A 21,855-nucleotide genomic window follows, 5' to 3' on the forward strand; every position below is an offset into this window, starting at 1 on the left:
TACCTCACAGACAACTGTTACAAAAACCAGGCAATGAAAGTAGAGAGTGCTTTGAAAAACTGTAAAGAACAATATATTTATATTCACATTAACTGAATAATTCTATTCACCAATGCAAGAATTGAGTCATAATACATAGGAGAAGGTCTTAAGTGATATTCATCCATGCTAGACAGAGACTATTAAAAATTATAGCTGAGTAATTTATTTATAAGTATGTAAACAATAAATTCAGGACAAGGAAGACTTTAAAGTAACAAAATGTAATTTAAGAATGGAAGCAGCACGACATGGGTGCCTGCTGGAAAAGCAGGAAATAAATTAATTAATACTTGAAGATCCTCCTTATTCTAAGTTTAAATCTTTTGAATCCACAACCTATGGTAAAAGCTAAAAATACAAAATAAACAAAAGGAAAACTGAAGAGTTGACAAATTTCAAGGTGGGAGCAAAAGAAATCTTGCAAAAGAAATCTTGGATCATGTAGAAATTCAAGGAAAGACAATGTGAAGACAAAAGCTTCATTTCCTTACCTTTGTTCGGTATTAAAGAGTGCAAAGATGTGCTTGCTAGACATAAAGCTTTTTTCCACATCTCGAACTTTCAGGTTGTCCAAGGGAAGCATATACTTCTTTTCTTTTTCCTAGAGAGAGAGAGAGAGAGAGAGAGAGAGAGAAAGAGAGAGAGAATTGGCTTTAATAAAAGATCTTGAAGCATGCCCATAGCAACACATCACCTGAGTTGGTCAACATTTAATTAGAATATTTTGATACCATCACACACTACTTTGATACCAGCTACCAAGGAACAAAAATTATCTGAGATAGGAGACTCCAATGGTTCTCAACACGTGGGTCAGAAGAATGAGGGGAGGGAAAGTGCAGAGGACGGAAGGGCTCAGGGATGGAGAAAACACATGGTCCTCTATCCTTTCTTCCTCATGTGGGTCCCCTTAGATGTTTTAAAATGTTAGTTTGATATTAAAAATTTAGCCATCTGTTAATATTTAACAAAAATGTTCTGGTCCTAATTCAATGAGAAATGCCAGATGGATTTCATTTCATATTTTATTTGCAGCCTAAGCAGTTTTGATAGCCAGAGCTGGCAAGAGCCTGGAAGCACAAGGACCCTAGTATGAAATACCACCTATAAACTATGATAAAGCACAGAAAATACTTCCTTCCTTTGAGTCTAGAATAAAATGTGGGTCCAGAAAGAAATGATTCCATTAAATTGTCAAACTCTTTGAGAAAAAAAGAACCCATTAGAAGTGAACTAATATTAACTAGAACAAATTCTCTTAAAATTAACAACACTTTAGGAAGAAAATGCACATTTGAGACGGGAGGTCTGCAAATGGGACCAAACTAATCTTGGTAAAACAAAACATATTGGATGCCAAAGAATTATTAGAAACATTTACTTTTAAGGACAGGCCCAGGGACAATATTATCATATGCATAAATGCCTAACAACCGGTATAATAGTAGAGAGCCGAATACTCAGTTTAAGAAACCTAGTCGATATCTATTACCTGGGGCACTTTTGCACAGTCCTTGTTAAACAGTAGTCCTCTGTATATCTCTGGTGACAGTCCTGAGAAAAATCAGGCCTAGACTCCAGAGGAGGAGAGCATGGAGATCTAGCCATGACTTTTAATAAACAACTATTAATGCCTGTGGGAAATACATGTACCATACAGATATGCTTGACATAAGCCTTTTTGTTCCTGAAGCTCCTCCAGCTCTTGCTTGAGAATTGGTCTAGGCTCAGTAGTGTGGGGCAGAACTCTTCTATGCTCCCTAGCCTGCTTGTGGGGACCACACTCTCTGCAGACATCAGAGAGTGTTATTGCAAGAACTATCACTGGCTTTGCCACTTCTCACTCCTAAATTAATCAGGGAAAGTTGGGCAGAGCACTTTAGAATAGTGAGGCAGAGAGAAATAGATGACTCAAGAAGTTGAAGGAAGCTGGTTGGAGAACAAAATGGCTGTCCTGGCAGACAAGGTCTTCAAAGAAGATAGCAAAACAAAACAAAACAAAAACATAAAAGAAACTGAATGGCAGTGAGAGAAGCCCAAGAATAAACATGAAAAAGCAAAGCACTGTAAGAAGATTCCAATGTTTCTTGTACAAAAATTAACAGTATATTAGCAAACACAAGGATATTCTAAATAGCAAAATACATAATTTACATAAATGAAGCATTATAGTTGGGTCTAACTTGTTTGAAAGACTTGTCAGACTATTTTAGGATAGCATTCTAAGAGGCAAGATCACAGACTGAATGAAAAGCTACCCAATACATAATCAAATGAAAATGTTTGAGACGCAGGGAACATTTTTTTTACTAGTTGTTTTTCAATGCCCTAAATTTAAGCAGCTGGATTTTTTTAATGCATCATCCTATTCAACCTTTTGAAATGATGGATTCGCCTTTAATGGAAAATCTGCATTTCATTGTAAAGATGGAATACAATGTCCTTGGCATGTTTTCTATAGAAGTAGGCTCCCTTTTGTACTGCATTCTTTAGCATATAGTGAAGACCAGAACTCCAGCAAGTTTACATCAGATATTAAACACTGGAGAAATACACACATATGCAGACAGAGAAATATTAAAAATGTAGTTTCATTTCCAAAGGACTAAATGTCATTTATCTAAGAGTTTTGAGGACATATTGCTAAATTATTTCATAATCAAGAGTTATTTTTATTTTTTTATTTTTCCAGTTTTATTGAGATGTAATTGACATATAACATTGTGTACCTTTAAGGTATACAACATGTTGATTTGATAAACATATATTGCAAAATGATTACTACCATAGCTTTAGCCAATGCCTTCATCATCTCACATAATTACCATTTTTTTTTGTGGTGGGAATATATAAGATCTACTGTTTTAGCATCTTTCAAGTTAAGAATACAGTATTATTAACTATAATCACCATGCTGTGCATTAGATTGCTAGAACTTATTTGTCTTGTAAGTGGAAGTTTGTGCCCTCTGACCAATGTCTCCCTATTTTTTCCACACCCCCACCCCTGGTAACAGCCATTCTACTCTCCGTTTCTGAGTTTCGCTCTTTAAGATTATACAAATAAGTGATATCCTATATTATTTTCTCTTACTCTGACTTATTTCACTTAGCATAATGCCCTTAAAGTCCACCCATGTTGTTGCAGATGGCAGGATTTCCTTCTTTCTCATGGTTGAATAATATTCCATTGTCTGTGTATACCATATGTGTTTTATCCATTCACCCATCAGCTGTCACTTAGGTTGTTTCCGTATCTTGGCTATTGTGAATAATGCTGCAATAAATATGGGAGTGCAGCTATCTCTTCAAGATCCTGTTTTCATTTCTTTGGATATATACCCGGAAGTGGGATTGCTGGATCATAAGGTAGTTCTATTTTTAATTTCTTAAGGAACCTCCATACTATTTTCCATAATTTATATTCCCATTAATAGTACATAAGTGTTCCTTTTCTCCACATTCTTGCCAACACTTGTTATCATGTCTTCTTGATGACAGCCATTCTAACAGGTGTGAGGTGATATCTCCTTGTGGTTTTGATTTGCATTTCCCTGATAATTAGTGATGTTGAATACCTTTTCATGTACTTGTTGGCCATCTGTATGTCTTATCTGGAAAAATGTCTGTACACTACTGTATTTTTTTAACATCTTTATTGGAGTATAATTGGAGTTTATATATCCAGTTTATTGGAGTATAATTTACAATGGTGTGTTAGTTTCTGCTTTATAACAAAGTGAATCAGCTATACATATATATATATCCCCATATCTCCTCCCTCTTGCGTCTCCCTCCCACCCTCCCTATCTCACCCCTCTAGGTGGTCACAAAGCACCGAGCTGATCTCCCTCTGCTATGCGGCTGCTTCCCACTAGAAGAGTTTTAAGACTGACAAAAATGGAAGAAAAAGAAGATTCAGACTGATTTGTTTAATTAAAGTTATAAGTCAAATGGAGAATTAAATGAGAGAGCAATGAAATGACATATTGTGGATATTTCTAAAATTCTTGGTGCTTTTGGGAAAGTATGACATTCTGCTAAAAGGACATCTTGAATATGAAATAGCTAAGATAAACAAAAGAAATAGAGGAGGAGAAAGGAAAAACAGAATTATAATTTCCAAAATATAGTGAATCTTAGCACCAGCTTAATTGAGACATTTGCTACATATTCTTTTTAACTCCATTAAACTGCCTAAACATAATGCAGTGTTCAATATGGTAGCCTCTAGCTAAGGGGACTACCAAGTATTTGAAATGTAGCGAGTCAAATTGGGATGTGCTTTAAGTGTTAACCTCAAACCAGATTTCAAAGATTTAGTATGAAAAAAAGAATGCAAACTATATCATTAATACTTTTATATGGATTATATGTTGAAGTGATAATACTTTGAATATATTGGGGTAAATAAAGTATTATTAAACATAATTTCATCTGTTTATTTTTACTGTTTTGAATGTGGCTGCTCGACAATTTTAAATGGCATACGTGACTCACATTAACTTTCTATTGACAGTGATGAGCCCATGTACCTATCATCACTTTCCTTCCTCTCATCCATTCAATTTTCCTCTTGAAAATTGATAAATACACCTTTCTGCCATCAGATGTATTTATCATTCTCCCAGTCACCCAGTCTGAAACCTCACTATCATTTATGATGTATTGTCTTCCTTCACCTCCTTTATTACATCAAGACTACGCTGCATTGTGTTTGAAGCATTTGTCAGAACTCCCATTGTTTGACATTCCCACTACATTAATCCAGGTCCCTGGCATCTCACAAGCATGCAGTTATAAATGGCCTCCTTTCTAGTCTTCTAATTCCTCTAACATCACCAGGGAGGGCAATTTTCTTAAACCACCCTGTCAAATTCATTACAGTCCTTCAAAACGTTCATAGCTCTCCATTACTTACGGAAGAAATTCCATGAAACTCCTTAATGTGAAATTGAAAAACACCTACAAATTGGTCCGATCCTTATCTGTCAATATCTCCTTTACTCTTCCATAGGAAGTCTCCATTTCAACCAAATACACATTTGCCAACAGTCTTTTCCCAGCTTGAGACACCCTGTCAACTTCTCCCTATCATACCAGTTTACTATTTAGAGTCCAGCTCAAGTTTCTATATTCTGTGCAAAAAGTTTTCCCAGGTTTTTAATTGTCTGTCTCTCTGTGTCACTTCCCCATCTCTCTCCTTTCAATTCATACAATAGGTATTGCTTATTCTATTAATTTTTAAATTACAGGCATACCTTGGAGATATTACAGGTTTAGTTCCAGACCACCGCAATAAAGCAAATATCACAATAAAGCAAGTCAAATGATTTTTTTTGGTTTCCCAATGCTATAAAAGTTATGCACTATACGGTAGTCTATTAAATGTGGAATAGCATTATGTCTAAAAAAACAACTTACTTACCTTAATTTAAAAGTACTGTGTTGCTTAAAAACACTAACCATCATCTGACAAGGTAGGGTTGTTACAAAACTTCAATTTGTAAAAAAACACATTATCTGAGAAGAGCAATAAAGTGAAGCACAATAAAATGAGGTATGCTTGTATACCTTATATGAGACACCCTCATCTTGTAAATGCATTACATTAAAAAATTTCTGTCAAAGTTGTTCATTTGGAACTCAGAATGTTCAGTAAATTTTATTGTTCAAGTAGGTTACATTTGCAAAGAAAAGAGAAAAATAGAGAATGTTTTTTGTAATATTTGTAAATAAATAAGGAATAGAATTTGATATTTTAAACATTTTACCTTTAGTAGACATTTTGGAGGAAGCATTTGCAAAATTCTAGAGAAAGATTTTTTAATGGAGATTCGTAAAGAAATTTCTGTATATTTTCAAAAGCTTCAGAAGCTGATGTCACTCATTCAACACCATTATTTTCTTCATTTTGAAACATGGTACCTTTCCTTTTCTCAATATAAGGTGGTTACCAGCACTATTTGTATGGGAGGCATCAAAGATGACAGGGATTCTTTGTTCAAAGAGAGAGGGAATATGAGAGAGAGTGTGTTTTTTCCTTGCAATAACTTGGTAAGAGTTAGAAGAAAGAGGAGAAATAGAATAGGCCAAAAAAGGGAGGCATTAATGTGTGAAAGAGTTTGGTCTGAGGTGGAAGTAACTAAACTATGAGTGGTAAATGCAGAGGAATCAAGTTGGAGGGAGGCGGGAATTAAGATATAGCCCCACAGTATGTGTTCACTGACTTTGAAGGGAAACAAAAGGATCAATGAGGGACAGATGTGGGGTCAGCAAGTGCCCAATGATAACCTTTAGCTGGCAGAGCACCATCAATATAACTTGGTTGCTAGAAGGAGCTACAGTGGGTATGAGGAGAGGGTTTGGTGTGTGGAGGAATAGCTCCTGCATATGCAAAGGATTGGAAAGTCTTTCATACAATTGGTGACTCATAGGTAGAGAGTTTTATAACTTGGGGAATATTTGAGTGGCCTTGGTTTGATGACTACATTGAATCATTTTATTTCTGCGTCATTCTCACTAATAAGGCAACAAAATCTTCAAGGATAAGATCACAAATCCTTCCTCATTTCCACATATTATAATACCTAGCATAGTGGTCATTGAAATTTACATAGCATATATTATAAATATTTGTTGAATTGACTTTAGAATGTCTGATAACCAAAGCCAAATACTGCATAAAAATATTGATAGTCACATATATTTTGAGAATCAAATAAAAATTCTATGGGAAAAAAAACCTGTATAAGATACTTAACTGATTGGCATTGCTTTTGATCATTAAACTTTTATAAAGTTTAGGCTGACTGCTGTGTTTATTTTTACCTATGCCTTTGTTTGTATTGCTTCTACTTACTAGGAATGCCTCTTCTCACCAAGAAGGCAAATACCAGTGGCCTTGAAATTTATGTCAAGTGCCACCTCCTCCATGAAGTCTACTCTGATTACAGCAAGTCATAGACCTCTGTATAGCTCTCAAATTTCCCATAATTTTTGTCATAGGCTATATAGAATGCCATTCCTTATTTATGTTCAGTTTTCTTCTTCAAGTAGATTGGAAGCTCCTTGAAGGCAAGGACTGTGTTATAATTCTTTTGTGTTTACATTTAACAGTTATTACACTGCTGCACATACAGATGTTGCTTAGCAAACCTTTGATTGTTGATGATGCATTACAAATAAATACCAAAATGATGGAATATTACTCTTATGGTGTACCTATACTATTTTTACTATTATGTCTACCTATACTATTATGTTAAAAATGATCTAACCAGATGTGATATGAAAATTTATTTTAAATTCCTCAAAGATTGATTTTGAATTATGTATTTTGCTTAGTATCATATAGTTTATTAAGTGAAATTTTACTAACCTAGACCAACATACTTGATTTGATTAATAAAAAAATCTCATGGCCTAAACATATAAATATACTGTGACAATCCAATATACTTCAAAACAGTACAAAAAACAAAATGCAGCAGATATGCTGCTCTTAAGAGGTAAGAACCAATATAAAGTTTTAAAAATTGACAGAACATAAAAGAGACTAGATTATAAAAGACAAGAGAAAACTATTTTAAAAAGCCAGTAAAGGCACCAAATATATCTTTGAAATATGTAATAATGGTTCCAAATTTATTTTTTAAATATGTGAGATTTGTTATAATTCTTCACTGTCTTGCTCTAACATTTTAAAACATCATGGCAATTTCTCAGGCTAATAAATAATCAGATTAGAAACAGATTCCACGACAGACTAACAGAATATACCATGTTGCTGAGAATAGCTGTGTTTCAGTAGAGCAAAGATTCCTGGTTTTGACCACTCCTCTTCTCATACTCAATAATATTTCATGTGCATTCTCTATTATCACATTTGCCATACTGTATACTCCTAATTTGTTAAATGTCTCTTCTCCTATTGAGAACCTGACATATATTTGTCCTCCCTCAGTGCTGCACCATTCTGCTAGCAATGAATGCGGCATTTGTAGGACACAACAGCACCGACGATGTGTGTAGGGCACAGAGTGGGTACTGCGGTGCCAGCTACAGGAGGAGACAATATGATGAAGCGACCGAGAACCTGGTCCAAAAACAGGGCAGTAGCCCACAGATCAGTCCAAGCTGAAAAGATCCCTCGTCCAGGGGCTATAAATGCTTTTGCAGAATCCTGAAAACTCATGAGATACTGTGGGACACTCAATTATTGTAATTTGCTTGCTGCTCAAGAGACAATGATGTTGATCAATATTTTTTCCCTGACAATGTTTTCTTTTTTCCTTGACACACTATGACCAGAATGTTTGCAAACAGGGAAACTGGAGACTTTATCCTGGGTTTCTGGGTGGGGATCAGGGCCAAGAAAAATGTGATGCCCTCACAAATTAACATAAGCCTTTCATGCTTTAAATAACTGACACAAGAATTATGAAAGCATACATACTCATCATGCTTCCACCCTCACCTCACCTCATTTTCCAAGATGACACTGTATTGCCCTTCAGAGTAAATTCTAATTCTTCAACATACCCACTGCACCAACCACGGGACTCCTGCTTTCCCGGAAGTCGATGTATTTTCACTTTCCACACAGAACACATCGAATCATATCTTGTCTTCATCTATACTATTTCCTCCACTAGAAATACTGCTGCCTATTTGCCACTCTGTTTCTCTTTCCTCAAAATTCCTGCAAAAGATTACTCCATCTAGCTCAATGTACATTTTTTCTTCAAGTATTATAGGTCTCATTTTTCTGTCTTCTTTTCCTTCCCCACCCTATTTGTAGACATATTATTTTCAAATCAGTGGGATCCTTTAAAAAAATTCTGACACTGAAGCCCATTACATTAAGTAGATTAAAATGTGTAGGTTCTCAATTGAAGCAGCAGTGGGGATATGAGAAATATGCCCATTAAGACTCATCCTCTCGCCCTAAGAAATGCAGCTGCAATGACTAAGGACTCTAGTACACAGGCCTGGATCTCCGGATCCCTCTTCCAGAGTCTGGTTCACCTACTAGTCTTATTCTCCAGATGTTCCCACAGTGCCAGGGCTCTGCTCTCACTTCCAGTCTGCCTGGAACTTGATTCGCCTCACCCCTTTAAGTCCACTACACCAAGCAGCTCCATGTAGCTCCCTGTGACTTCTAACTGAGCAAACAGCATCTCTCAGAACCATGGATACAATCTAGCAAATCCTTCCAGTTCAAACCACTCCTGCCATGCTCTGCCTGCCTGATTGGGCACTTTGATGTGCCCACCAAAAACTCACCCAAGTATGCATTGCTCCTGAACCACCACAAGCTCCTGCTATGGCCAGGCATGGCACTCAGGCCTCCTGTACCATTTCCAGGATTCCTCCCACCCAAGTCTGATCCCTTGACAGAACTTGTGTGCTTGGTTTGTACTACATTACTTTGTACTTTTGTCTTATTTTCTAAGTGTCCAAATGTTTCATCTAAGTGTGTGTATGTTCTGCCTTTCCAACTACCAGGTAAACTCCTAAGGGAAAGAGTGAACCCATTACTATTATTACCTTTTTAAATTATTTTTGTTATTCAATGTGTCTTGCTCCCTTGCTACACTATAACTATATCCTGACTTCCCCATCAAAGCATCAAGTCTTTGAGGGAAGCAACTGCTTCCTTCTTACTTTTGGTTGCATAGTTGACATTCTACAAAGTGTTGAATGCACATATGCCTGAGTTCCCTCATAGGCTGGCATGGTGCTTTGCCTAGATTAAGGACTCAGAGATGATGACTGACTTATAAAATAATCAAAATATCAAAGAAAAAAGAGCCTATAAAAATATTGAGAATACCAGATTACTAGTTCCACATGCTGTTGAAAACTAAAATCTGGTGTTTATTGCTATTAAAAAGTTATAACTATAGAGATGTACAAGTATGAAACTCATAAACTACCCATCTTTTTAGTTGGGTTTTAATACCCTGCTTTAATCAGAATTACATTTTGAGTAGTAAATAGCATCTGTGAGCCAGCACACTGCTAGTAAATAGTACTTCTTTAGAGTTTCCTCTTGGGCACTGAAGAAACTGTCTATGTGTGCCTTTGACGGGCTGTCCTAGTAGGCCCAAGAAAACTCCATGGTTTATATATGCTATTGGCTTCATGGCTACCCCCTCCGCACTCACTCAGATCCTTAAATGGAGCTACACACTGGCATATCTCTACTGGGTAAGGGAAATACAGTCACACTTGTCATTACCCAACTGGAGACACTGCTTTTTTCCTGGCTCCTTCTCTCTCTTCAGAGTCCAGTTAAATCTCCACCTCCTCCAGGAAGCCTGTCTGGCCATAAGAGCCCACTGGAGGGCTCCCTCCTCCCTTCTCATGGCATTCTTGGGCAATACCACTTTTTTTTTTTTCATTTAGTATATATATATTGCCCTATGATTTCAGGTACATCTGATACCCTCAAAATGTGGACTGCTCTTACCCCCGATTAAAAAGGTACTTTTATAATTTGAAAGTGAGAACATTAATGATTTTATTCTTAAATGTTTATATTTAATCTCTATATTAATCCTTATATTTAAAGCAATATTCATGAATATTTGTACATACACTGACAATGTAAAAGACAGATATAATAAGTGCACTAAAGAATAAATTTAAAGGACTTAATGGTTAAGCATGGTAGATTGATTGCATGCATATATAGCCTTTCCCTCCTCCAAACCCACTATATAACAGTAAAGGAATAAAAAGATATTGATTCACAAGGACAAAGAAAATGGGAGGGGAGAAAACAGTGGACAAGAGATTTCCCAAAAGCTTTGGAAGAGAGAAAGCAGACAGAGGAGCATTCATTAACTTAGCATACAGAGAGGAGTTATCACCTCCTAACACCTACACGGAGAGAGAATGGAGGAGAAGCCACCCCACTTGGGTCCTGTCTTCCCCTTGGAGGCACCTGGTACCTCACATGAAGGGATACAGTTGTGGGAGTTGTGGGAGTGAAAGGGCAGGATCAGATACAGCCATGCAGAGAAGTACACAGAGCAACTGATGACTTCCCTCTAAATATGGCAGCCCATTCCTTAAACCCAGCAGGAGACCAGAGGCTTTTCCCTAGAGAAAAGATTATACAAAAGAAGTTTTGGACCCAGATATACCAGGCAGGGTGGACAGCAAACATGGGTTAAAAACAAGAGAACTTAGTGAAAGTCTTTATACTGAAATGCTGTCCCTCAGCCCCCTTTCCTGCCCTCCCCCCAGAATGCCAGCAACCAGATGGATTTCTATTCCTCTGTCAGGCAGGATATTGGACTGTTGTTCTCTGGGAAGCTAAATAGATTCAGAGAAAATGCCCCATATCCTAACATTTCAAGAAAAAAGCCAGCTTTCTACCTGATCGCCTTACAAGGAGATCCTATATTTCGCAAGCCTCACTCACACATAGAATTTCCAAGTAGCTGAATGGCACAGAATCACCATAGATTATATATATCACAGCTATTAACTGAAGTGGATTCTGAGGATGGACTATCTCAACACCCATTCCAACCTCCTTGTGACGTTTGAGTTCAATTCAAAACTCCCCTTCCCTTCCCAATCTTGCTCTTACAGTGGGGGCTCCAGATGAGACATAGTTTCAGCCAATCTGATGTGCTCATGCCAGACTTTGATTCAGAAGTGAGTCACGGTGAAAAGAGACAGAGGATGTGGCACCTGTTTTGTTGGCCTGGATCATGGCAGAGGTGCTATGGCTCTGAATCCAGAGGCTATATAATATAGGGTGGCTTCCTGATTGTGTTGCCTCCGGATTGGTGGAGGAAACAGCTCCCTGGCAACCCAGTTCTGAAATTTAATTTGGAGAACCATTCCTGGAAACTCAGCCTATTTCTGTAATTTTTCCCTCCTAAAGGTTCTTTGAACAGTATATCTCCCTTAATTAACATTTTGCTACTTAAAGTAGCTAGAGTAGATTCTGTTGTTGATAATTAAGAACTCTGAAAATACAGTAACAATATCTAGTCATCATGTACTATTATGTCTTAGCAAAAATGAATATCCAGTAAAGTAGAAGAATAAACATTTCCCATTTTAATAGTCGTTTTAAAAAAACTACATGAACCGATTATTAGCAAGCATGTGAATGTGAACGTGAACGTGAGTGTGTGTGAGTGAGAGAGAGAGAGCGAGAAAGCTATGCAGTTATGAATTTCCAGGGCTTTTCACTCAAGGAAAGAGTCTTTAGCTAGCAAAAATTATATACATAGGAGAAATAACCTGTATGAGAAATTTTAAATTGAAAATTCAGGGGGTAGGTGACAGCATTTGAGCAGATTTATAAGAAACAAAATAAGTCAAATGATGTGAATAAAACAGAAAGAAAAATTCCTGGTGGCATGTATATTCATAAACTATTACCAACTACCTCTATAATCACAGTGAACTTCATGGGTTAAATTTTCTCTACTGCTAAGCTAAGTATAGGGACTTTACTTAGCATGGCAAAACATACTGCAAGCACTTTAAAATTAGCATATTTCAAATGTTTAATGGTCTCATTTCTTCACTTCTTTCTGTGTTCCAAGGCATCACAATTTATTTTTTAAAAGAGAAAGTTTCAAGTTTGGAATGGTGACTAGTTTACATGAAAAGGTATGTGATATAATACAAATTCCTGGTGGTAATATCCCTCAATTTTGACTTCTGTGGCTGCACATTAAATTACAAAGTGAATTTAAGAGATCCCACAAACTCTGAAATTATGCTTACTTTGTAACGCTTTCAAGTGCATATTAATCGTACAAAATTCTACATGCATAGTCCTTTGAGTATAATTGTATTAAATAAAAGTGTTATTTTGGCTAAATGCACCATACATTTGTAAAAGTTCAACTCAATAAAAGTAACTTGTTTACGAATTCAGCATAATTTTTACTTATTTTAGAAAAGTGGGTGTCAGGAAGGCATGTACAAATAAAATCCTCTGACAATTCCCAGAACTCAGTAGATGAACGGTTTAAATTTTACTCCCATCATTTGTCACCAAGCTTCAGACAAAAATCAAGGCTCAATTTTTCCCTCTCTCCCCTATCATTTCAGCAAAGCAACATTCAAAAAGAGGCAGCACTAAGGAAAAAAGCAACAGGACTGAGCATTCAACCAAACCAGTGAGCTTTTCTGAAGTCCTTTGAATTGACCATTAAGCTACCCCTCCCACTCCTCTGCTGATATTAACATAATTCAATGAGGTTCCTTCTGAGAGGGAAACAACTGTTTGAAAAGGAGACCTGAGTATCATGCCCTCTGTACTTTACTGAGAGCCCTTCTCCCTGTGTTCCAGGGAGTGTGGGCTCAAGATGGGAACAGGGAAAAAGGGGGCCCTTCCATGTGCCTTCTGAGATGCAGTCCTGGACTTAAAATGACATTTGGCTGGATTGCTCGGAGCACAGCTGGTGGTCTGTGCACTGCTATTGGCTCAAACACATGTCCACCCAGAAACAAGCTTTGGACAAGGGAAAAAGAAGTGGAATAGTTCTTCTCCATCAATCCTAATCCTAGCTTGCCCACTGCTTTCTTGGGGAAGGGTGATGAAGAACAAAAGTAGCACAGAGAAACAGAAAGGAGCAGGTGGCGGGAAGACAGAGAAAGGGAGAGTGAAGTGACCTGTAGAAGGAACCAAAAGAAACCAAAAGCTACCTAAGCTAGAAGTGCTTTCTGCTTTCACTGCATGCACAGGTGGCCCTATCCCCAGTCTCTGAGAAACAACGACCAGTGAGTCAAGGACAAGGACACACATGGTTTGGAATTAAGACGTAGGGGTTCACATATGAGCTCTGACACTAGCCATGTGAACCCAGGCAAATTACTTGATTTCTCTAAGCCTTATTTTACCTCTATATAGAGGTGATACTTCTTGCTTCATAGGGGGTGTGATGATTAAATGAGATCATGCAGAGGTCTGTGCATTTAGGGATTCCTAATGTTTGTTTACCTTTCCTTGGGGACACTTTATTAGCCATCATCTTCCCACCAGTAAAAACAGAAGGTGGGTGTTTCTTCAACATACTTACAATAGTAAGCTTTTACACTTGTAAGCTATAGAACTATGAGGGAAATGAGTTAATTACATGCCCAGTAGATAAACACACATTAAACACTGTATTTATCACATGAACAATATCAAGCCAGGAGGGTGACAAGCAGTGAAACAGTATCAACAACTTTCAACTCTGCGTTCTTATTCAAGCAAGGTTTGTAAGAAACCCAGAACTGTCGGACTATGTCCATATCCAGAGAGAGGAAATGTGACTACAGGCTAAGGGGTGATACTAATTCCTCTCCTTCACTCCCACGGTGGATTGTACCAAATAGATCAAGGAAATTACTTGGAGGGAGTGCAAGTTCTGAAGGAAATACAAAAATGAAATTCAATATTGAAGAATCATCTACTTTTTATTACAGATATATTATGATACTTCAAAAAAAATAAGCAGGAGTCTCAAGACTGACTAGGAAACTAAAAAGTAGGAAAGGCTTGTTTTCTTTCTCCAAACATCTTCCATTAAGGCAGTTTCTCTTCTCTGTGGATTCCACACCAAGATGGCCTGGGCTGGCTGCTTTGCTGCTGCCTAGTGTGTAAATTTCTCCCTCTGCTATGTCCCAAGAAAGATCCCCCTCTCACTCCACTTGTCCTGTATATTACCAACTAGATTTTAAAAGCCAAGAGTGGGGAAATCTGTTTATCTCCGTAGATCGCTGATACTAGTAGATACTTAATACACGCTGATTTATGATGATATCAAACTCACCTCTACTCTGCCTCCTTCTGCTAGGCTTTGTTTCATGCACAATTACATTTATAATAAATTAATGTCGCTAGAAAATCAATTGTTATTAATTATTCTTCCCAGGAAATATTTTTTTTAGAAATGTTTTTTAAAGATTTTTTGGATGTGGACCATTTTTAAAGTCTTTATTAAATTTGTTACAATATTGCTTCCGTTTTATGTTTTGGGTTTTTTTTTTTTTTTTTTGGCCACGAGGCATGTGGGACCTTAGCTCCCAACCCAGGGATCTAAGGGCACCGCCTGCATTGGAAGGCAAAGTCTGAACAACTGGACCCCCAGGGAAGTCCCTCCCAGGTAATATTTTTGCATTTAAATTGGGTACTTCAATCCTTTCACCTGAAAGGACTGAGTCATTCAAGTGCTTTGGCCACGTGGTAGACCTGAGATCCTTGGGTTGCCCTTAAATCATCCCAGTATGTACCTGCCTAGTCCAAGCCTGGACCAGAAAACCCTGACTGCTTCTCCATATCTTAAAGCAGTATGCTTAGAGTAGTGTTTCTGCAATTAGAGTCTCCTGACCCCCAGAGTCTATGAGGTCTTGTGAGAATTTAAAAAAATTTTGTGTTGGTATTTAATAAAATTAGTATAAAGGATTTTCTGAAAAGCCACTCTATAAGTGAACACTGGCATTCAGTTTCAGTGTCCATGTTTGTGTATGCACTGAGTAAGAGTACTCTGCAGAATACTGATGAAAAAAAGAGCAGAGACAGATGTCAATATACCAGTTACGTACTTTCCTCTAATGACATCACAGTACCATGGGTGGATGGAAGTTTCATTCCAACAGGATAAAAGTGGCAGGAGGATGGTGGGGTCATACAGCACAGAGTATGCCAATCTCAAGATACACTATGCCTGGCAGCCAGAGCACATTCCTGTTGACTAGCTAAAGACATTTCCTAAAAGGACATCATCTCTCCCATTAATGTTGTTGATCAAGCAAAGTTTTTTGGTAATATAGTTCTGTTTGAATTTGACTTTCTTTGCTTTTTTAAAGTAGAATGATAAGCATAAGGTACTTATATATTTGTAGATATTTAAAATAAAATAATTTTGTGTTCATACATAAATAATATTACAAACAAAAATAGTTTACCTATGTTTATAACTGATGAGGATTCTTTTCTTTAAAGGGTGTTTGGACATTGCCCAAGTTTCAGAAACACTGATTTAGGGAAAGTGTATTTAGAATTCTCTTAAAAGGGTCGACATGGTCAAAACAGGTACAAACAAATGACCCTGACTCATAAATAACTTGGAGCATAGCTTAGGAATTGCTTTAATTTCTAATTGCCCTCAGCACAACCAGGAGAAAAAACACTCTGGCCCTGAGAACCTGGGAGGCCCAGCCTTGGCTGGAGCATACATTGAGGGTCCTTGGGGGGACTGTTTTCCTGCTCTGCACTTCACTTTCACTATATGTAAAGCAGGGATAATAATACACAAACTCAATCCTTCAATTGAAAAATGAAAACAAATAAACTTAATGTTATGGGAACAAAGAGGCAATAGATGAAAAAAGCATTTTCATCTTTTGAGAAAAAGAAGGTACTATTTAAAAGAGTAACCCTTGAAAATATCTCAATAATATGTGTCTAATTCATACTGACATGTGTAATTGAACCTATGTTTAATTTTTGCTGCAAATTATCTGCTTCCTTTAAGAAGCCGGGTTGGTAAAATGCTGAGTTGTATGGTTCAAAAATAGAGCTGTGGAAGAATTAGGGATACCTGGGAAAGACAAAATAAGGTTGGGCCCTTAACAAAAGAAGAATGGGTGAATCAAAGGAAGAGGAAGGGAGAACACAGCAGAAAAAGGTGGTGCTAAGGGTAAGAAAAGACATCATCAAGAAGCTTGTAGAAAGTAATAGAAGTGGGGGTTATGGAGATTTTCACGCCTAGACCTCATTAATAACATAGAAAAAGTTTTACACAGACAGGACCAGACAAATAAAGACCCAGAGCAACCCAAAGAGAGATAAACAACATAAATACAAATACTGAGTTTTCTTTTTTTTTTTTGCGGTACGCAGGCCTCTCACTGCTGTGGCCTCTCCCGTTGCGGAGCACAGGCTCCGGACGCGCAGGCTCAGCGGCCATGGCTCACGGGCCCAGCCGCTCCGCAGGATGTGGGATCTTCCCGGACCGGGGCACGAACCCGTGTCCCCTGCATCGGCAGGCAGACTCTCAACCACTGTGCCACCAGGGAAGCCCCAAATACTGAGTTTTATCCAACTTTAGATGACAGTGTGTCATCCTCTTTCCTGCCCCATGCTCCTCACCCCCCTCCTCCCACTCGTCCTCCTTTTCTTACTCTTGCTGAACTTAAATACTTACTGAGTTACTTACAATTAGATTTAATGGTTACTTATAAGTTTAATTAATTACTCTTTTATTATTCAGAATAATTATATTTCAATATATAAAAAGATAAATCTCACATCCCTTCTTATTTTAACTGTGTTAACATATTTAAAATAAAATTAGAGTGATGAAAACTATATTGCTTTTCTAAAAATACCAGGATCCTCACCTCCCCCCACCACCAAAAAAAAGAAAAAAAGCAACCTCAGTTCTTTAAGTATAACAGAAAAGTTGCAAGACATTATTTTTTTATAGGTTCATCACAGAAGCCTTCCTTGACATGGGAAGTGATACGTATGATTTAAAAGATCATCTGGCCACTTTGTGGAGTGTGAATTAGGGAGGGCCAAGAGTAGGAGCAGGAAACCAAATAGGAGACTAATGCAGTAGTGCAGGAAAGAGACAGTGGTCTTTACAGCTAGGATAGCGGTGGAAGAGAGAAGTGACTGGGCTTGGGAAAAGGTTTTAGAGGAGAGCAGTTCTTGGCAAACTACAGCCCAGAGGGCTAAATCTGCCCTTAGCTTATGTTCATAAGGTCCTAATAGCTAAGAATGATTTTTACTATGTTAAATGGTTATGAAAAAATGAAAGAGAAGAAAAATACGTGACAGAAACCACATGTGGCATACAAAGCCTAAAATATATACTATCTGCCTCTTACAGACAAGGTTTGACAGTCCCTGGAGTACAGTCAGCAAATCTTGAACCTGAATCAGATAGAAAGAGGAATGAAGTAAAGATAGGAATGGAGGAAAGCACCTCTGTTTTTAGCTTGAGCAGATGGGTGATGGACATACCCTCTCCACTGCAGTCAATCACACCCTCCTGGCTGCCTCCACTTTATCTTCTACATGTCTTTGTTGTTGTACTTCTTTCACTATCATATTTATTTACTTATCTGTCTGCCTCCCGTCCTTGGCAGTGACTTATTTAAGTAACTCTAATTTTTCTCAGTATTTACAAGACCCAGCTTTGTAGAAGACACATGTTCCATAATTATTGAATTTAACTGATACATTAGCTTCATTTTCAGTAGTGCTAATAACATCAACTTCTTAACTAATAAAAAAGTACAATTGGTTTTTTTAGTGTGTAAGAGTTTATAAACCATTTTTGCAACCTCTCCGTTCCTTACTACAACATTACACATTGGTATTACAGTAGGCCTCAATGATAAGTTCTCCTTACAAAAAATTATTTTTATATTTATTTACTTATATTTAAAATTTTAAGAGCTATAACCATCTTTTAATGTGAATTAAAATCCATCACTTTGGAAGGAATGATTAGAAAAAGGACAGGCTGAAAAAAAACTTAGTGATGGAGTATTATGAAAAATAAAGGGGCGACTCCCTCTTGCGAGAACACCGGAATTACAACTAACTGCTGAACAATCATGGACAGAAAGACACTGGAACCCACCAAAAAAGACACCCCACATCCAAAGACAAAGGAGAAGCCACAATACGGTAGGAGGGGCGCAATCACATAAAATCAAATCCCATAACTGCTGGGTGGGTGACTCACAAACTGGAGAACACTTACACCACAGAAGTCCACCCACTGGAGTGAAGGTTCTGAGCCCCACGTCAGGCTTCTGAACCTGGGGATCTGGCAACAGGAGGAGGAATTCCTAGAGAATCAGACTTTGAAGGCTAGCGGGATTTGATTGCAGGACTTCGACAGGACTGGGGGAAACAGAGACTCCACTCTTGGGGGGCAAACACAAAGTACTATGCGCATAGGGACCCAGGGGAAGGAGCAGTGACCCCACAGAGACTGAACCAGACCTACCTGCTAATGTTGGAGGGTCTCCTGCAGAGTTGAGGGGTGGCTCTGTCTCACCGTGAGGACAAGGACACTAGCAGCAGAAGTTCTGGGAAGTACTCCTTGGCATGAGCCCTCCCAGAGTCTGCCATTAGCCCCACCAAAGAGCCCAGGTAGGCCCCAGTGTTGGGATGCCTCAGGCCAAACAACCAACAGGGAGGGAACCCAGCCCCACCCATCAGCAGACAAGTGGATTAAAGTTTTACTGAGCTCTGCCCACCAGAGCAACAGCCAGCTCTACCCACCACCAGTCCCTCCCATCAGGAAACTTGCACAAACCTCTCAGATAGCCTCATCCACCAGAGGGCAGACAGCAGAAGCAAGAACTACAATCCTGATAGAAAGACAGACAAGATGAAAAGGCAGAGGGCTATGTACCAGATGAAGGAACAAGGTAAAACCCCAGAAAAATGACTAAATGAAGTGGAGATAGGCAACCCTCCAGGAAAAGAATTCAGAATAATGACAGTGAAGATGATCCAGGACCTCGGTGAAAGAATGGAGGCAAAGATCGAGAAGATGCAAGAAATGTTTAACAAAGATCTAGAAGAATTAAAGAACAAACAAACAGAGATGAACAATACAATAACTGAAATGAAAAATACACTAGAAGGAATCAATAGCAGAATAACTGAGGCAGGAGAACGGATAAGTGATGTGGAAGACAGAATGGTGGAATTCACTGCTGTGGAACAGAATAAAGAAAAAAGAATGAAAAGAAATGAAGACAGCCTAAGAGACCTCTGGGACAACATTACACGCAACAACATTCGCATTATAGGGGTCCCAGAAGGAGAACAGAGAGAGAAAGGACCCGAGAAAATATCTGAAGAGATTATAGTCAAAAACCCCCCTAACATAGGAAAGGAAATAGCCACCCAAGTCCAGGAAGCGCAGAGAGTCCCATACAGGCTAAACCCAAGGAGAAACATGCCGAGACACATAGTAATCAAGTTGGCAAAAATTAAAGACAAAGGAAAATTATCGAAAGCAGCAAGGGTAAAACGACAAATAGCATACAAGGGAACTCCCATAAGGTTAACAGCTGATTTCTCAGCAGAAACTCTACAAGCCAGAAGAGAGTGGCATGATATACTCAAAGTGATGAAAGGGAAGAACCTACAACCAAGATTACTCTACCCAGCAAAGATCTCATTCTGATTCAATGGAGAAATCAAAAGCTTTACAGACAAGCAAAAGCTAAGAGAACAGAGCACCACCAAACGAGCCCTACAGCAAATGCTAAAGGAACTTACTGAAGTGGGAAACACAAGAGAAGAAAAGGACCTATAAAAACAAACCCAAAACAATTAAGAAAATGGTAATAGGAACATACATATCGATAATTACCTTAAATGTGAATGGATTAAATGCTCCAACCAAAACACACAGGCTTGATGAATGGATACAAAAACAAGACTTATATATATGCCGTCTACAAGAGACCCCCTTCCGACCTAGGGACACATACAGACTGAAAGTGAGGGGATGGAAAATGATATTCCATGCAAATGGAAATCAAAAGAAAGCTGGAGTAGCAAAACTCATATCAGATAAAATAGACTTTAAAATAAAGAATATTACAAGAGACAAGGAATGACACTACAGAATGATCAAGGGATCAATCCAAGAAGAAGATATAACAATTATAAATATATATGCCCCCAACATAGGAGCACCTCAATACATAAGGCAACTGCTAACAGCTATAAAAGAGGAAATCGACAGTAACACAATAATAGTGAGGGACTTTAACACCTTACTTACACCAATGGACAGATCATCCAGACAGAAAATTAATAAGGAAACACAAGCTTTAAATGACACAATAAACCAGGTAGATTTAATTGATATTTATAGGATATTCCATCCAAAAACAGCAGATTACACTTTCTTCTCAAGTGCACATGGAACATTCTCCAGGATAGATCACATCTTGGGTCACAAATCAAGCCTCAGTAAATTTAAGAAAATTGAAATCATATCAAGCATCTTTTCTGACCACAACGCTATGAGATTAGAAATGAATTACAGGGAAAAAAACGTAAATAACACAAACACATGGAGGCTAAACAGTATATTACTAAATAACCAAGAGATCACTGAAGAAATCGAAGAGGAAATCAAAAAACAGCTAGAGAAAAATGACAATGAAAACATGATGATCCAAAACCTATGGGATGCAGCAAAAGCAGTTCTAAGAGGGAAGTTTATAGTTATACCAGCCTACCTCAAGAAACAAGAAAAAATCTCAAATAAACAATCTAACCTTACACCTAAAGGAACTAGAAAAAGAACAAACAAAATACTAAATTAGCAGAAGGAAAGAAATCATAAAGATCAGAGCAGAAATAAATGAAATAAAAACAAAGAAAACAATAGCAAAGATCAATAAAACTAAAAGCTGGTTCTTTGAGAAGATAAACAAAATTGAGAAACCATTAGCAAGGCTCATCAAGAAAAAGAGGGAGAGGACTCAAATCAATAAAATTAGAACTGAAAAAGGAGAAGTTACAACAGACACCACAGAAATACAAAGCATCCTAAAAGACTACTACAAGCAACTCTATGCCAATAAAATGGACAACCTGGAATAAATGGACAAATTCTTAGAAAGGTATAACCTTCCAAGACTGAGGTATAACCTTCCAACCTTCCAAGGAAGAAATACAAAATATGAATAGACCAATCACAAGTCATAAAATTGAAACTGTGATTAAAAATCTTCCAACAAACAAAAGTCCAGGACAAGATGGCTTCACAGGTGAATTCTATCAAAC

At 37.8% G+C, this 21,855-nt stretch overlaps 1 protein-coding gene across 1 annotated transcript in view; it reads right to left on the reverse strand.

Annotated features, from left to right (window-relative positions):
- Positions 1 to 21,855, reverse strand: part of DNM3 (dynamin 3) — a 545,828-nt gene that overhangs the window by 131,571 nt on the left and 392,402 nt on the right. The window contains exon 15 of the mRNA XM_089911124.1: positions 534 to 643. Coding sequence (XP_089767250.1) covers positions 534 to 643 — 110 coding nt within the window. The remainder of the gene's footprint in view (positions 1 to 533; positions 644 to 21,855) is intronic.

This window comes from Delphinapterus leucas, chromosome 1 (assembly GCF_059928025.1).
Source record: "Delphinapterus leucas isolate spDelLeu-1000000601 "Yukka" chromosome 1, BTC_Dleu_Yukka2, whole genome shotgun sequence".
In the NCBI taxonomy this organism is placed as follows: Eukaryota; Metazoa; Chordata; class Mammalia; order Artiodactyla; family Monodontidae; genus Delphinapterus; species Delphinapterus leucas.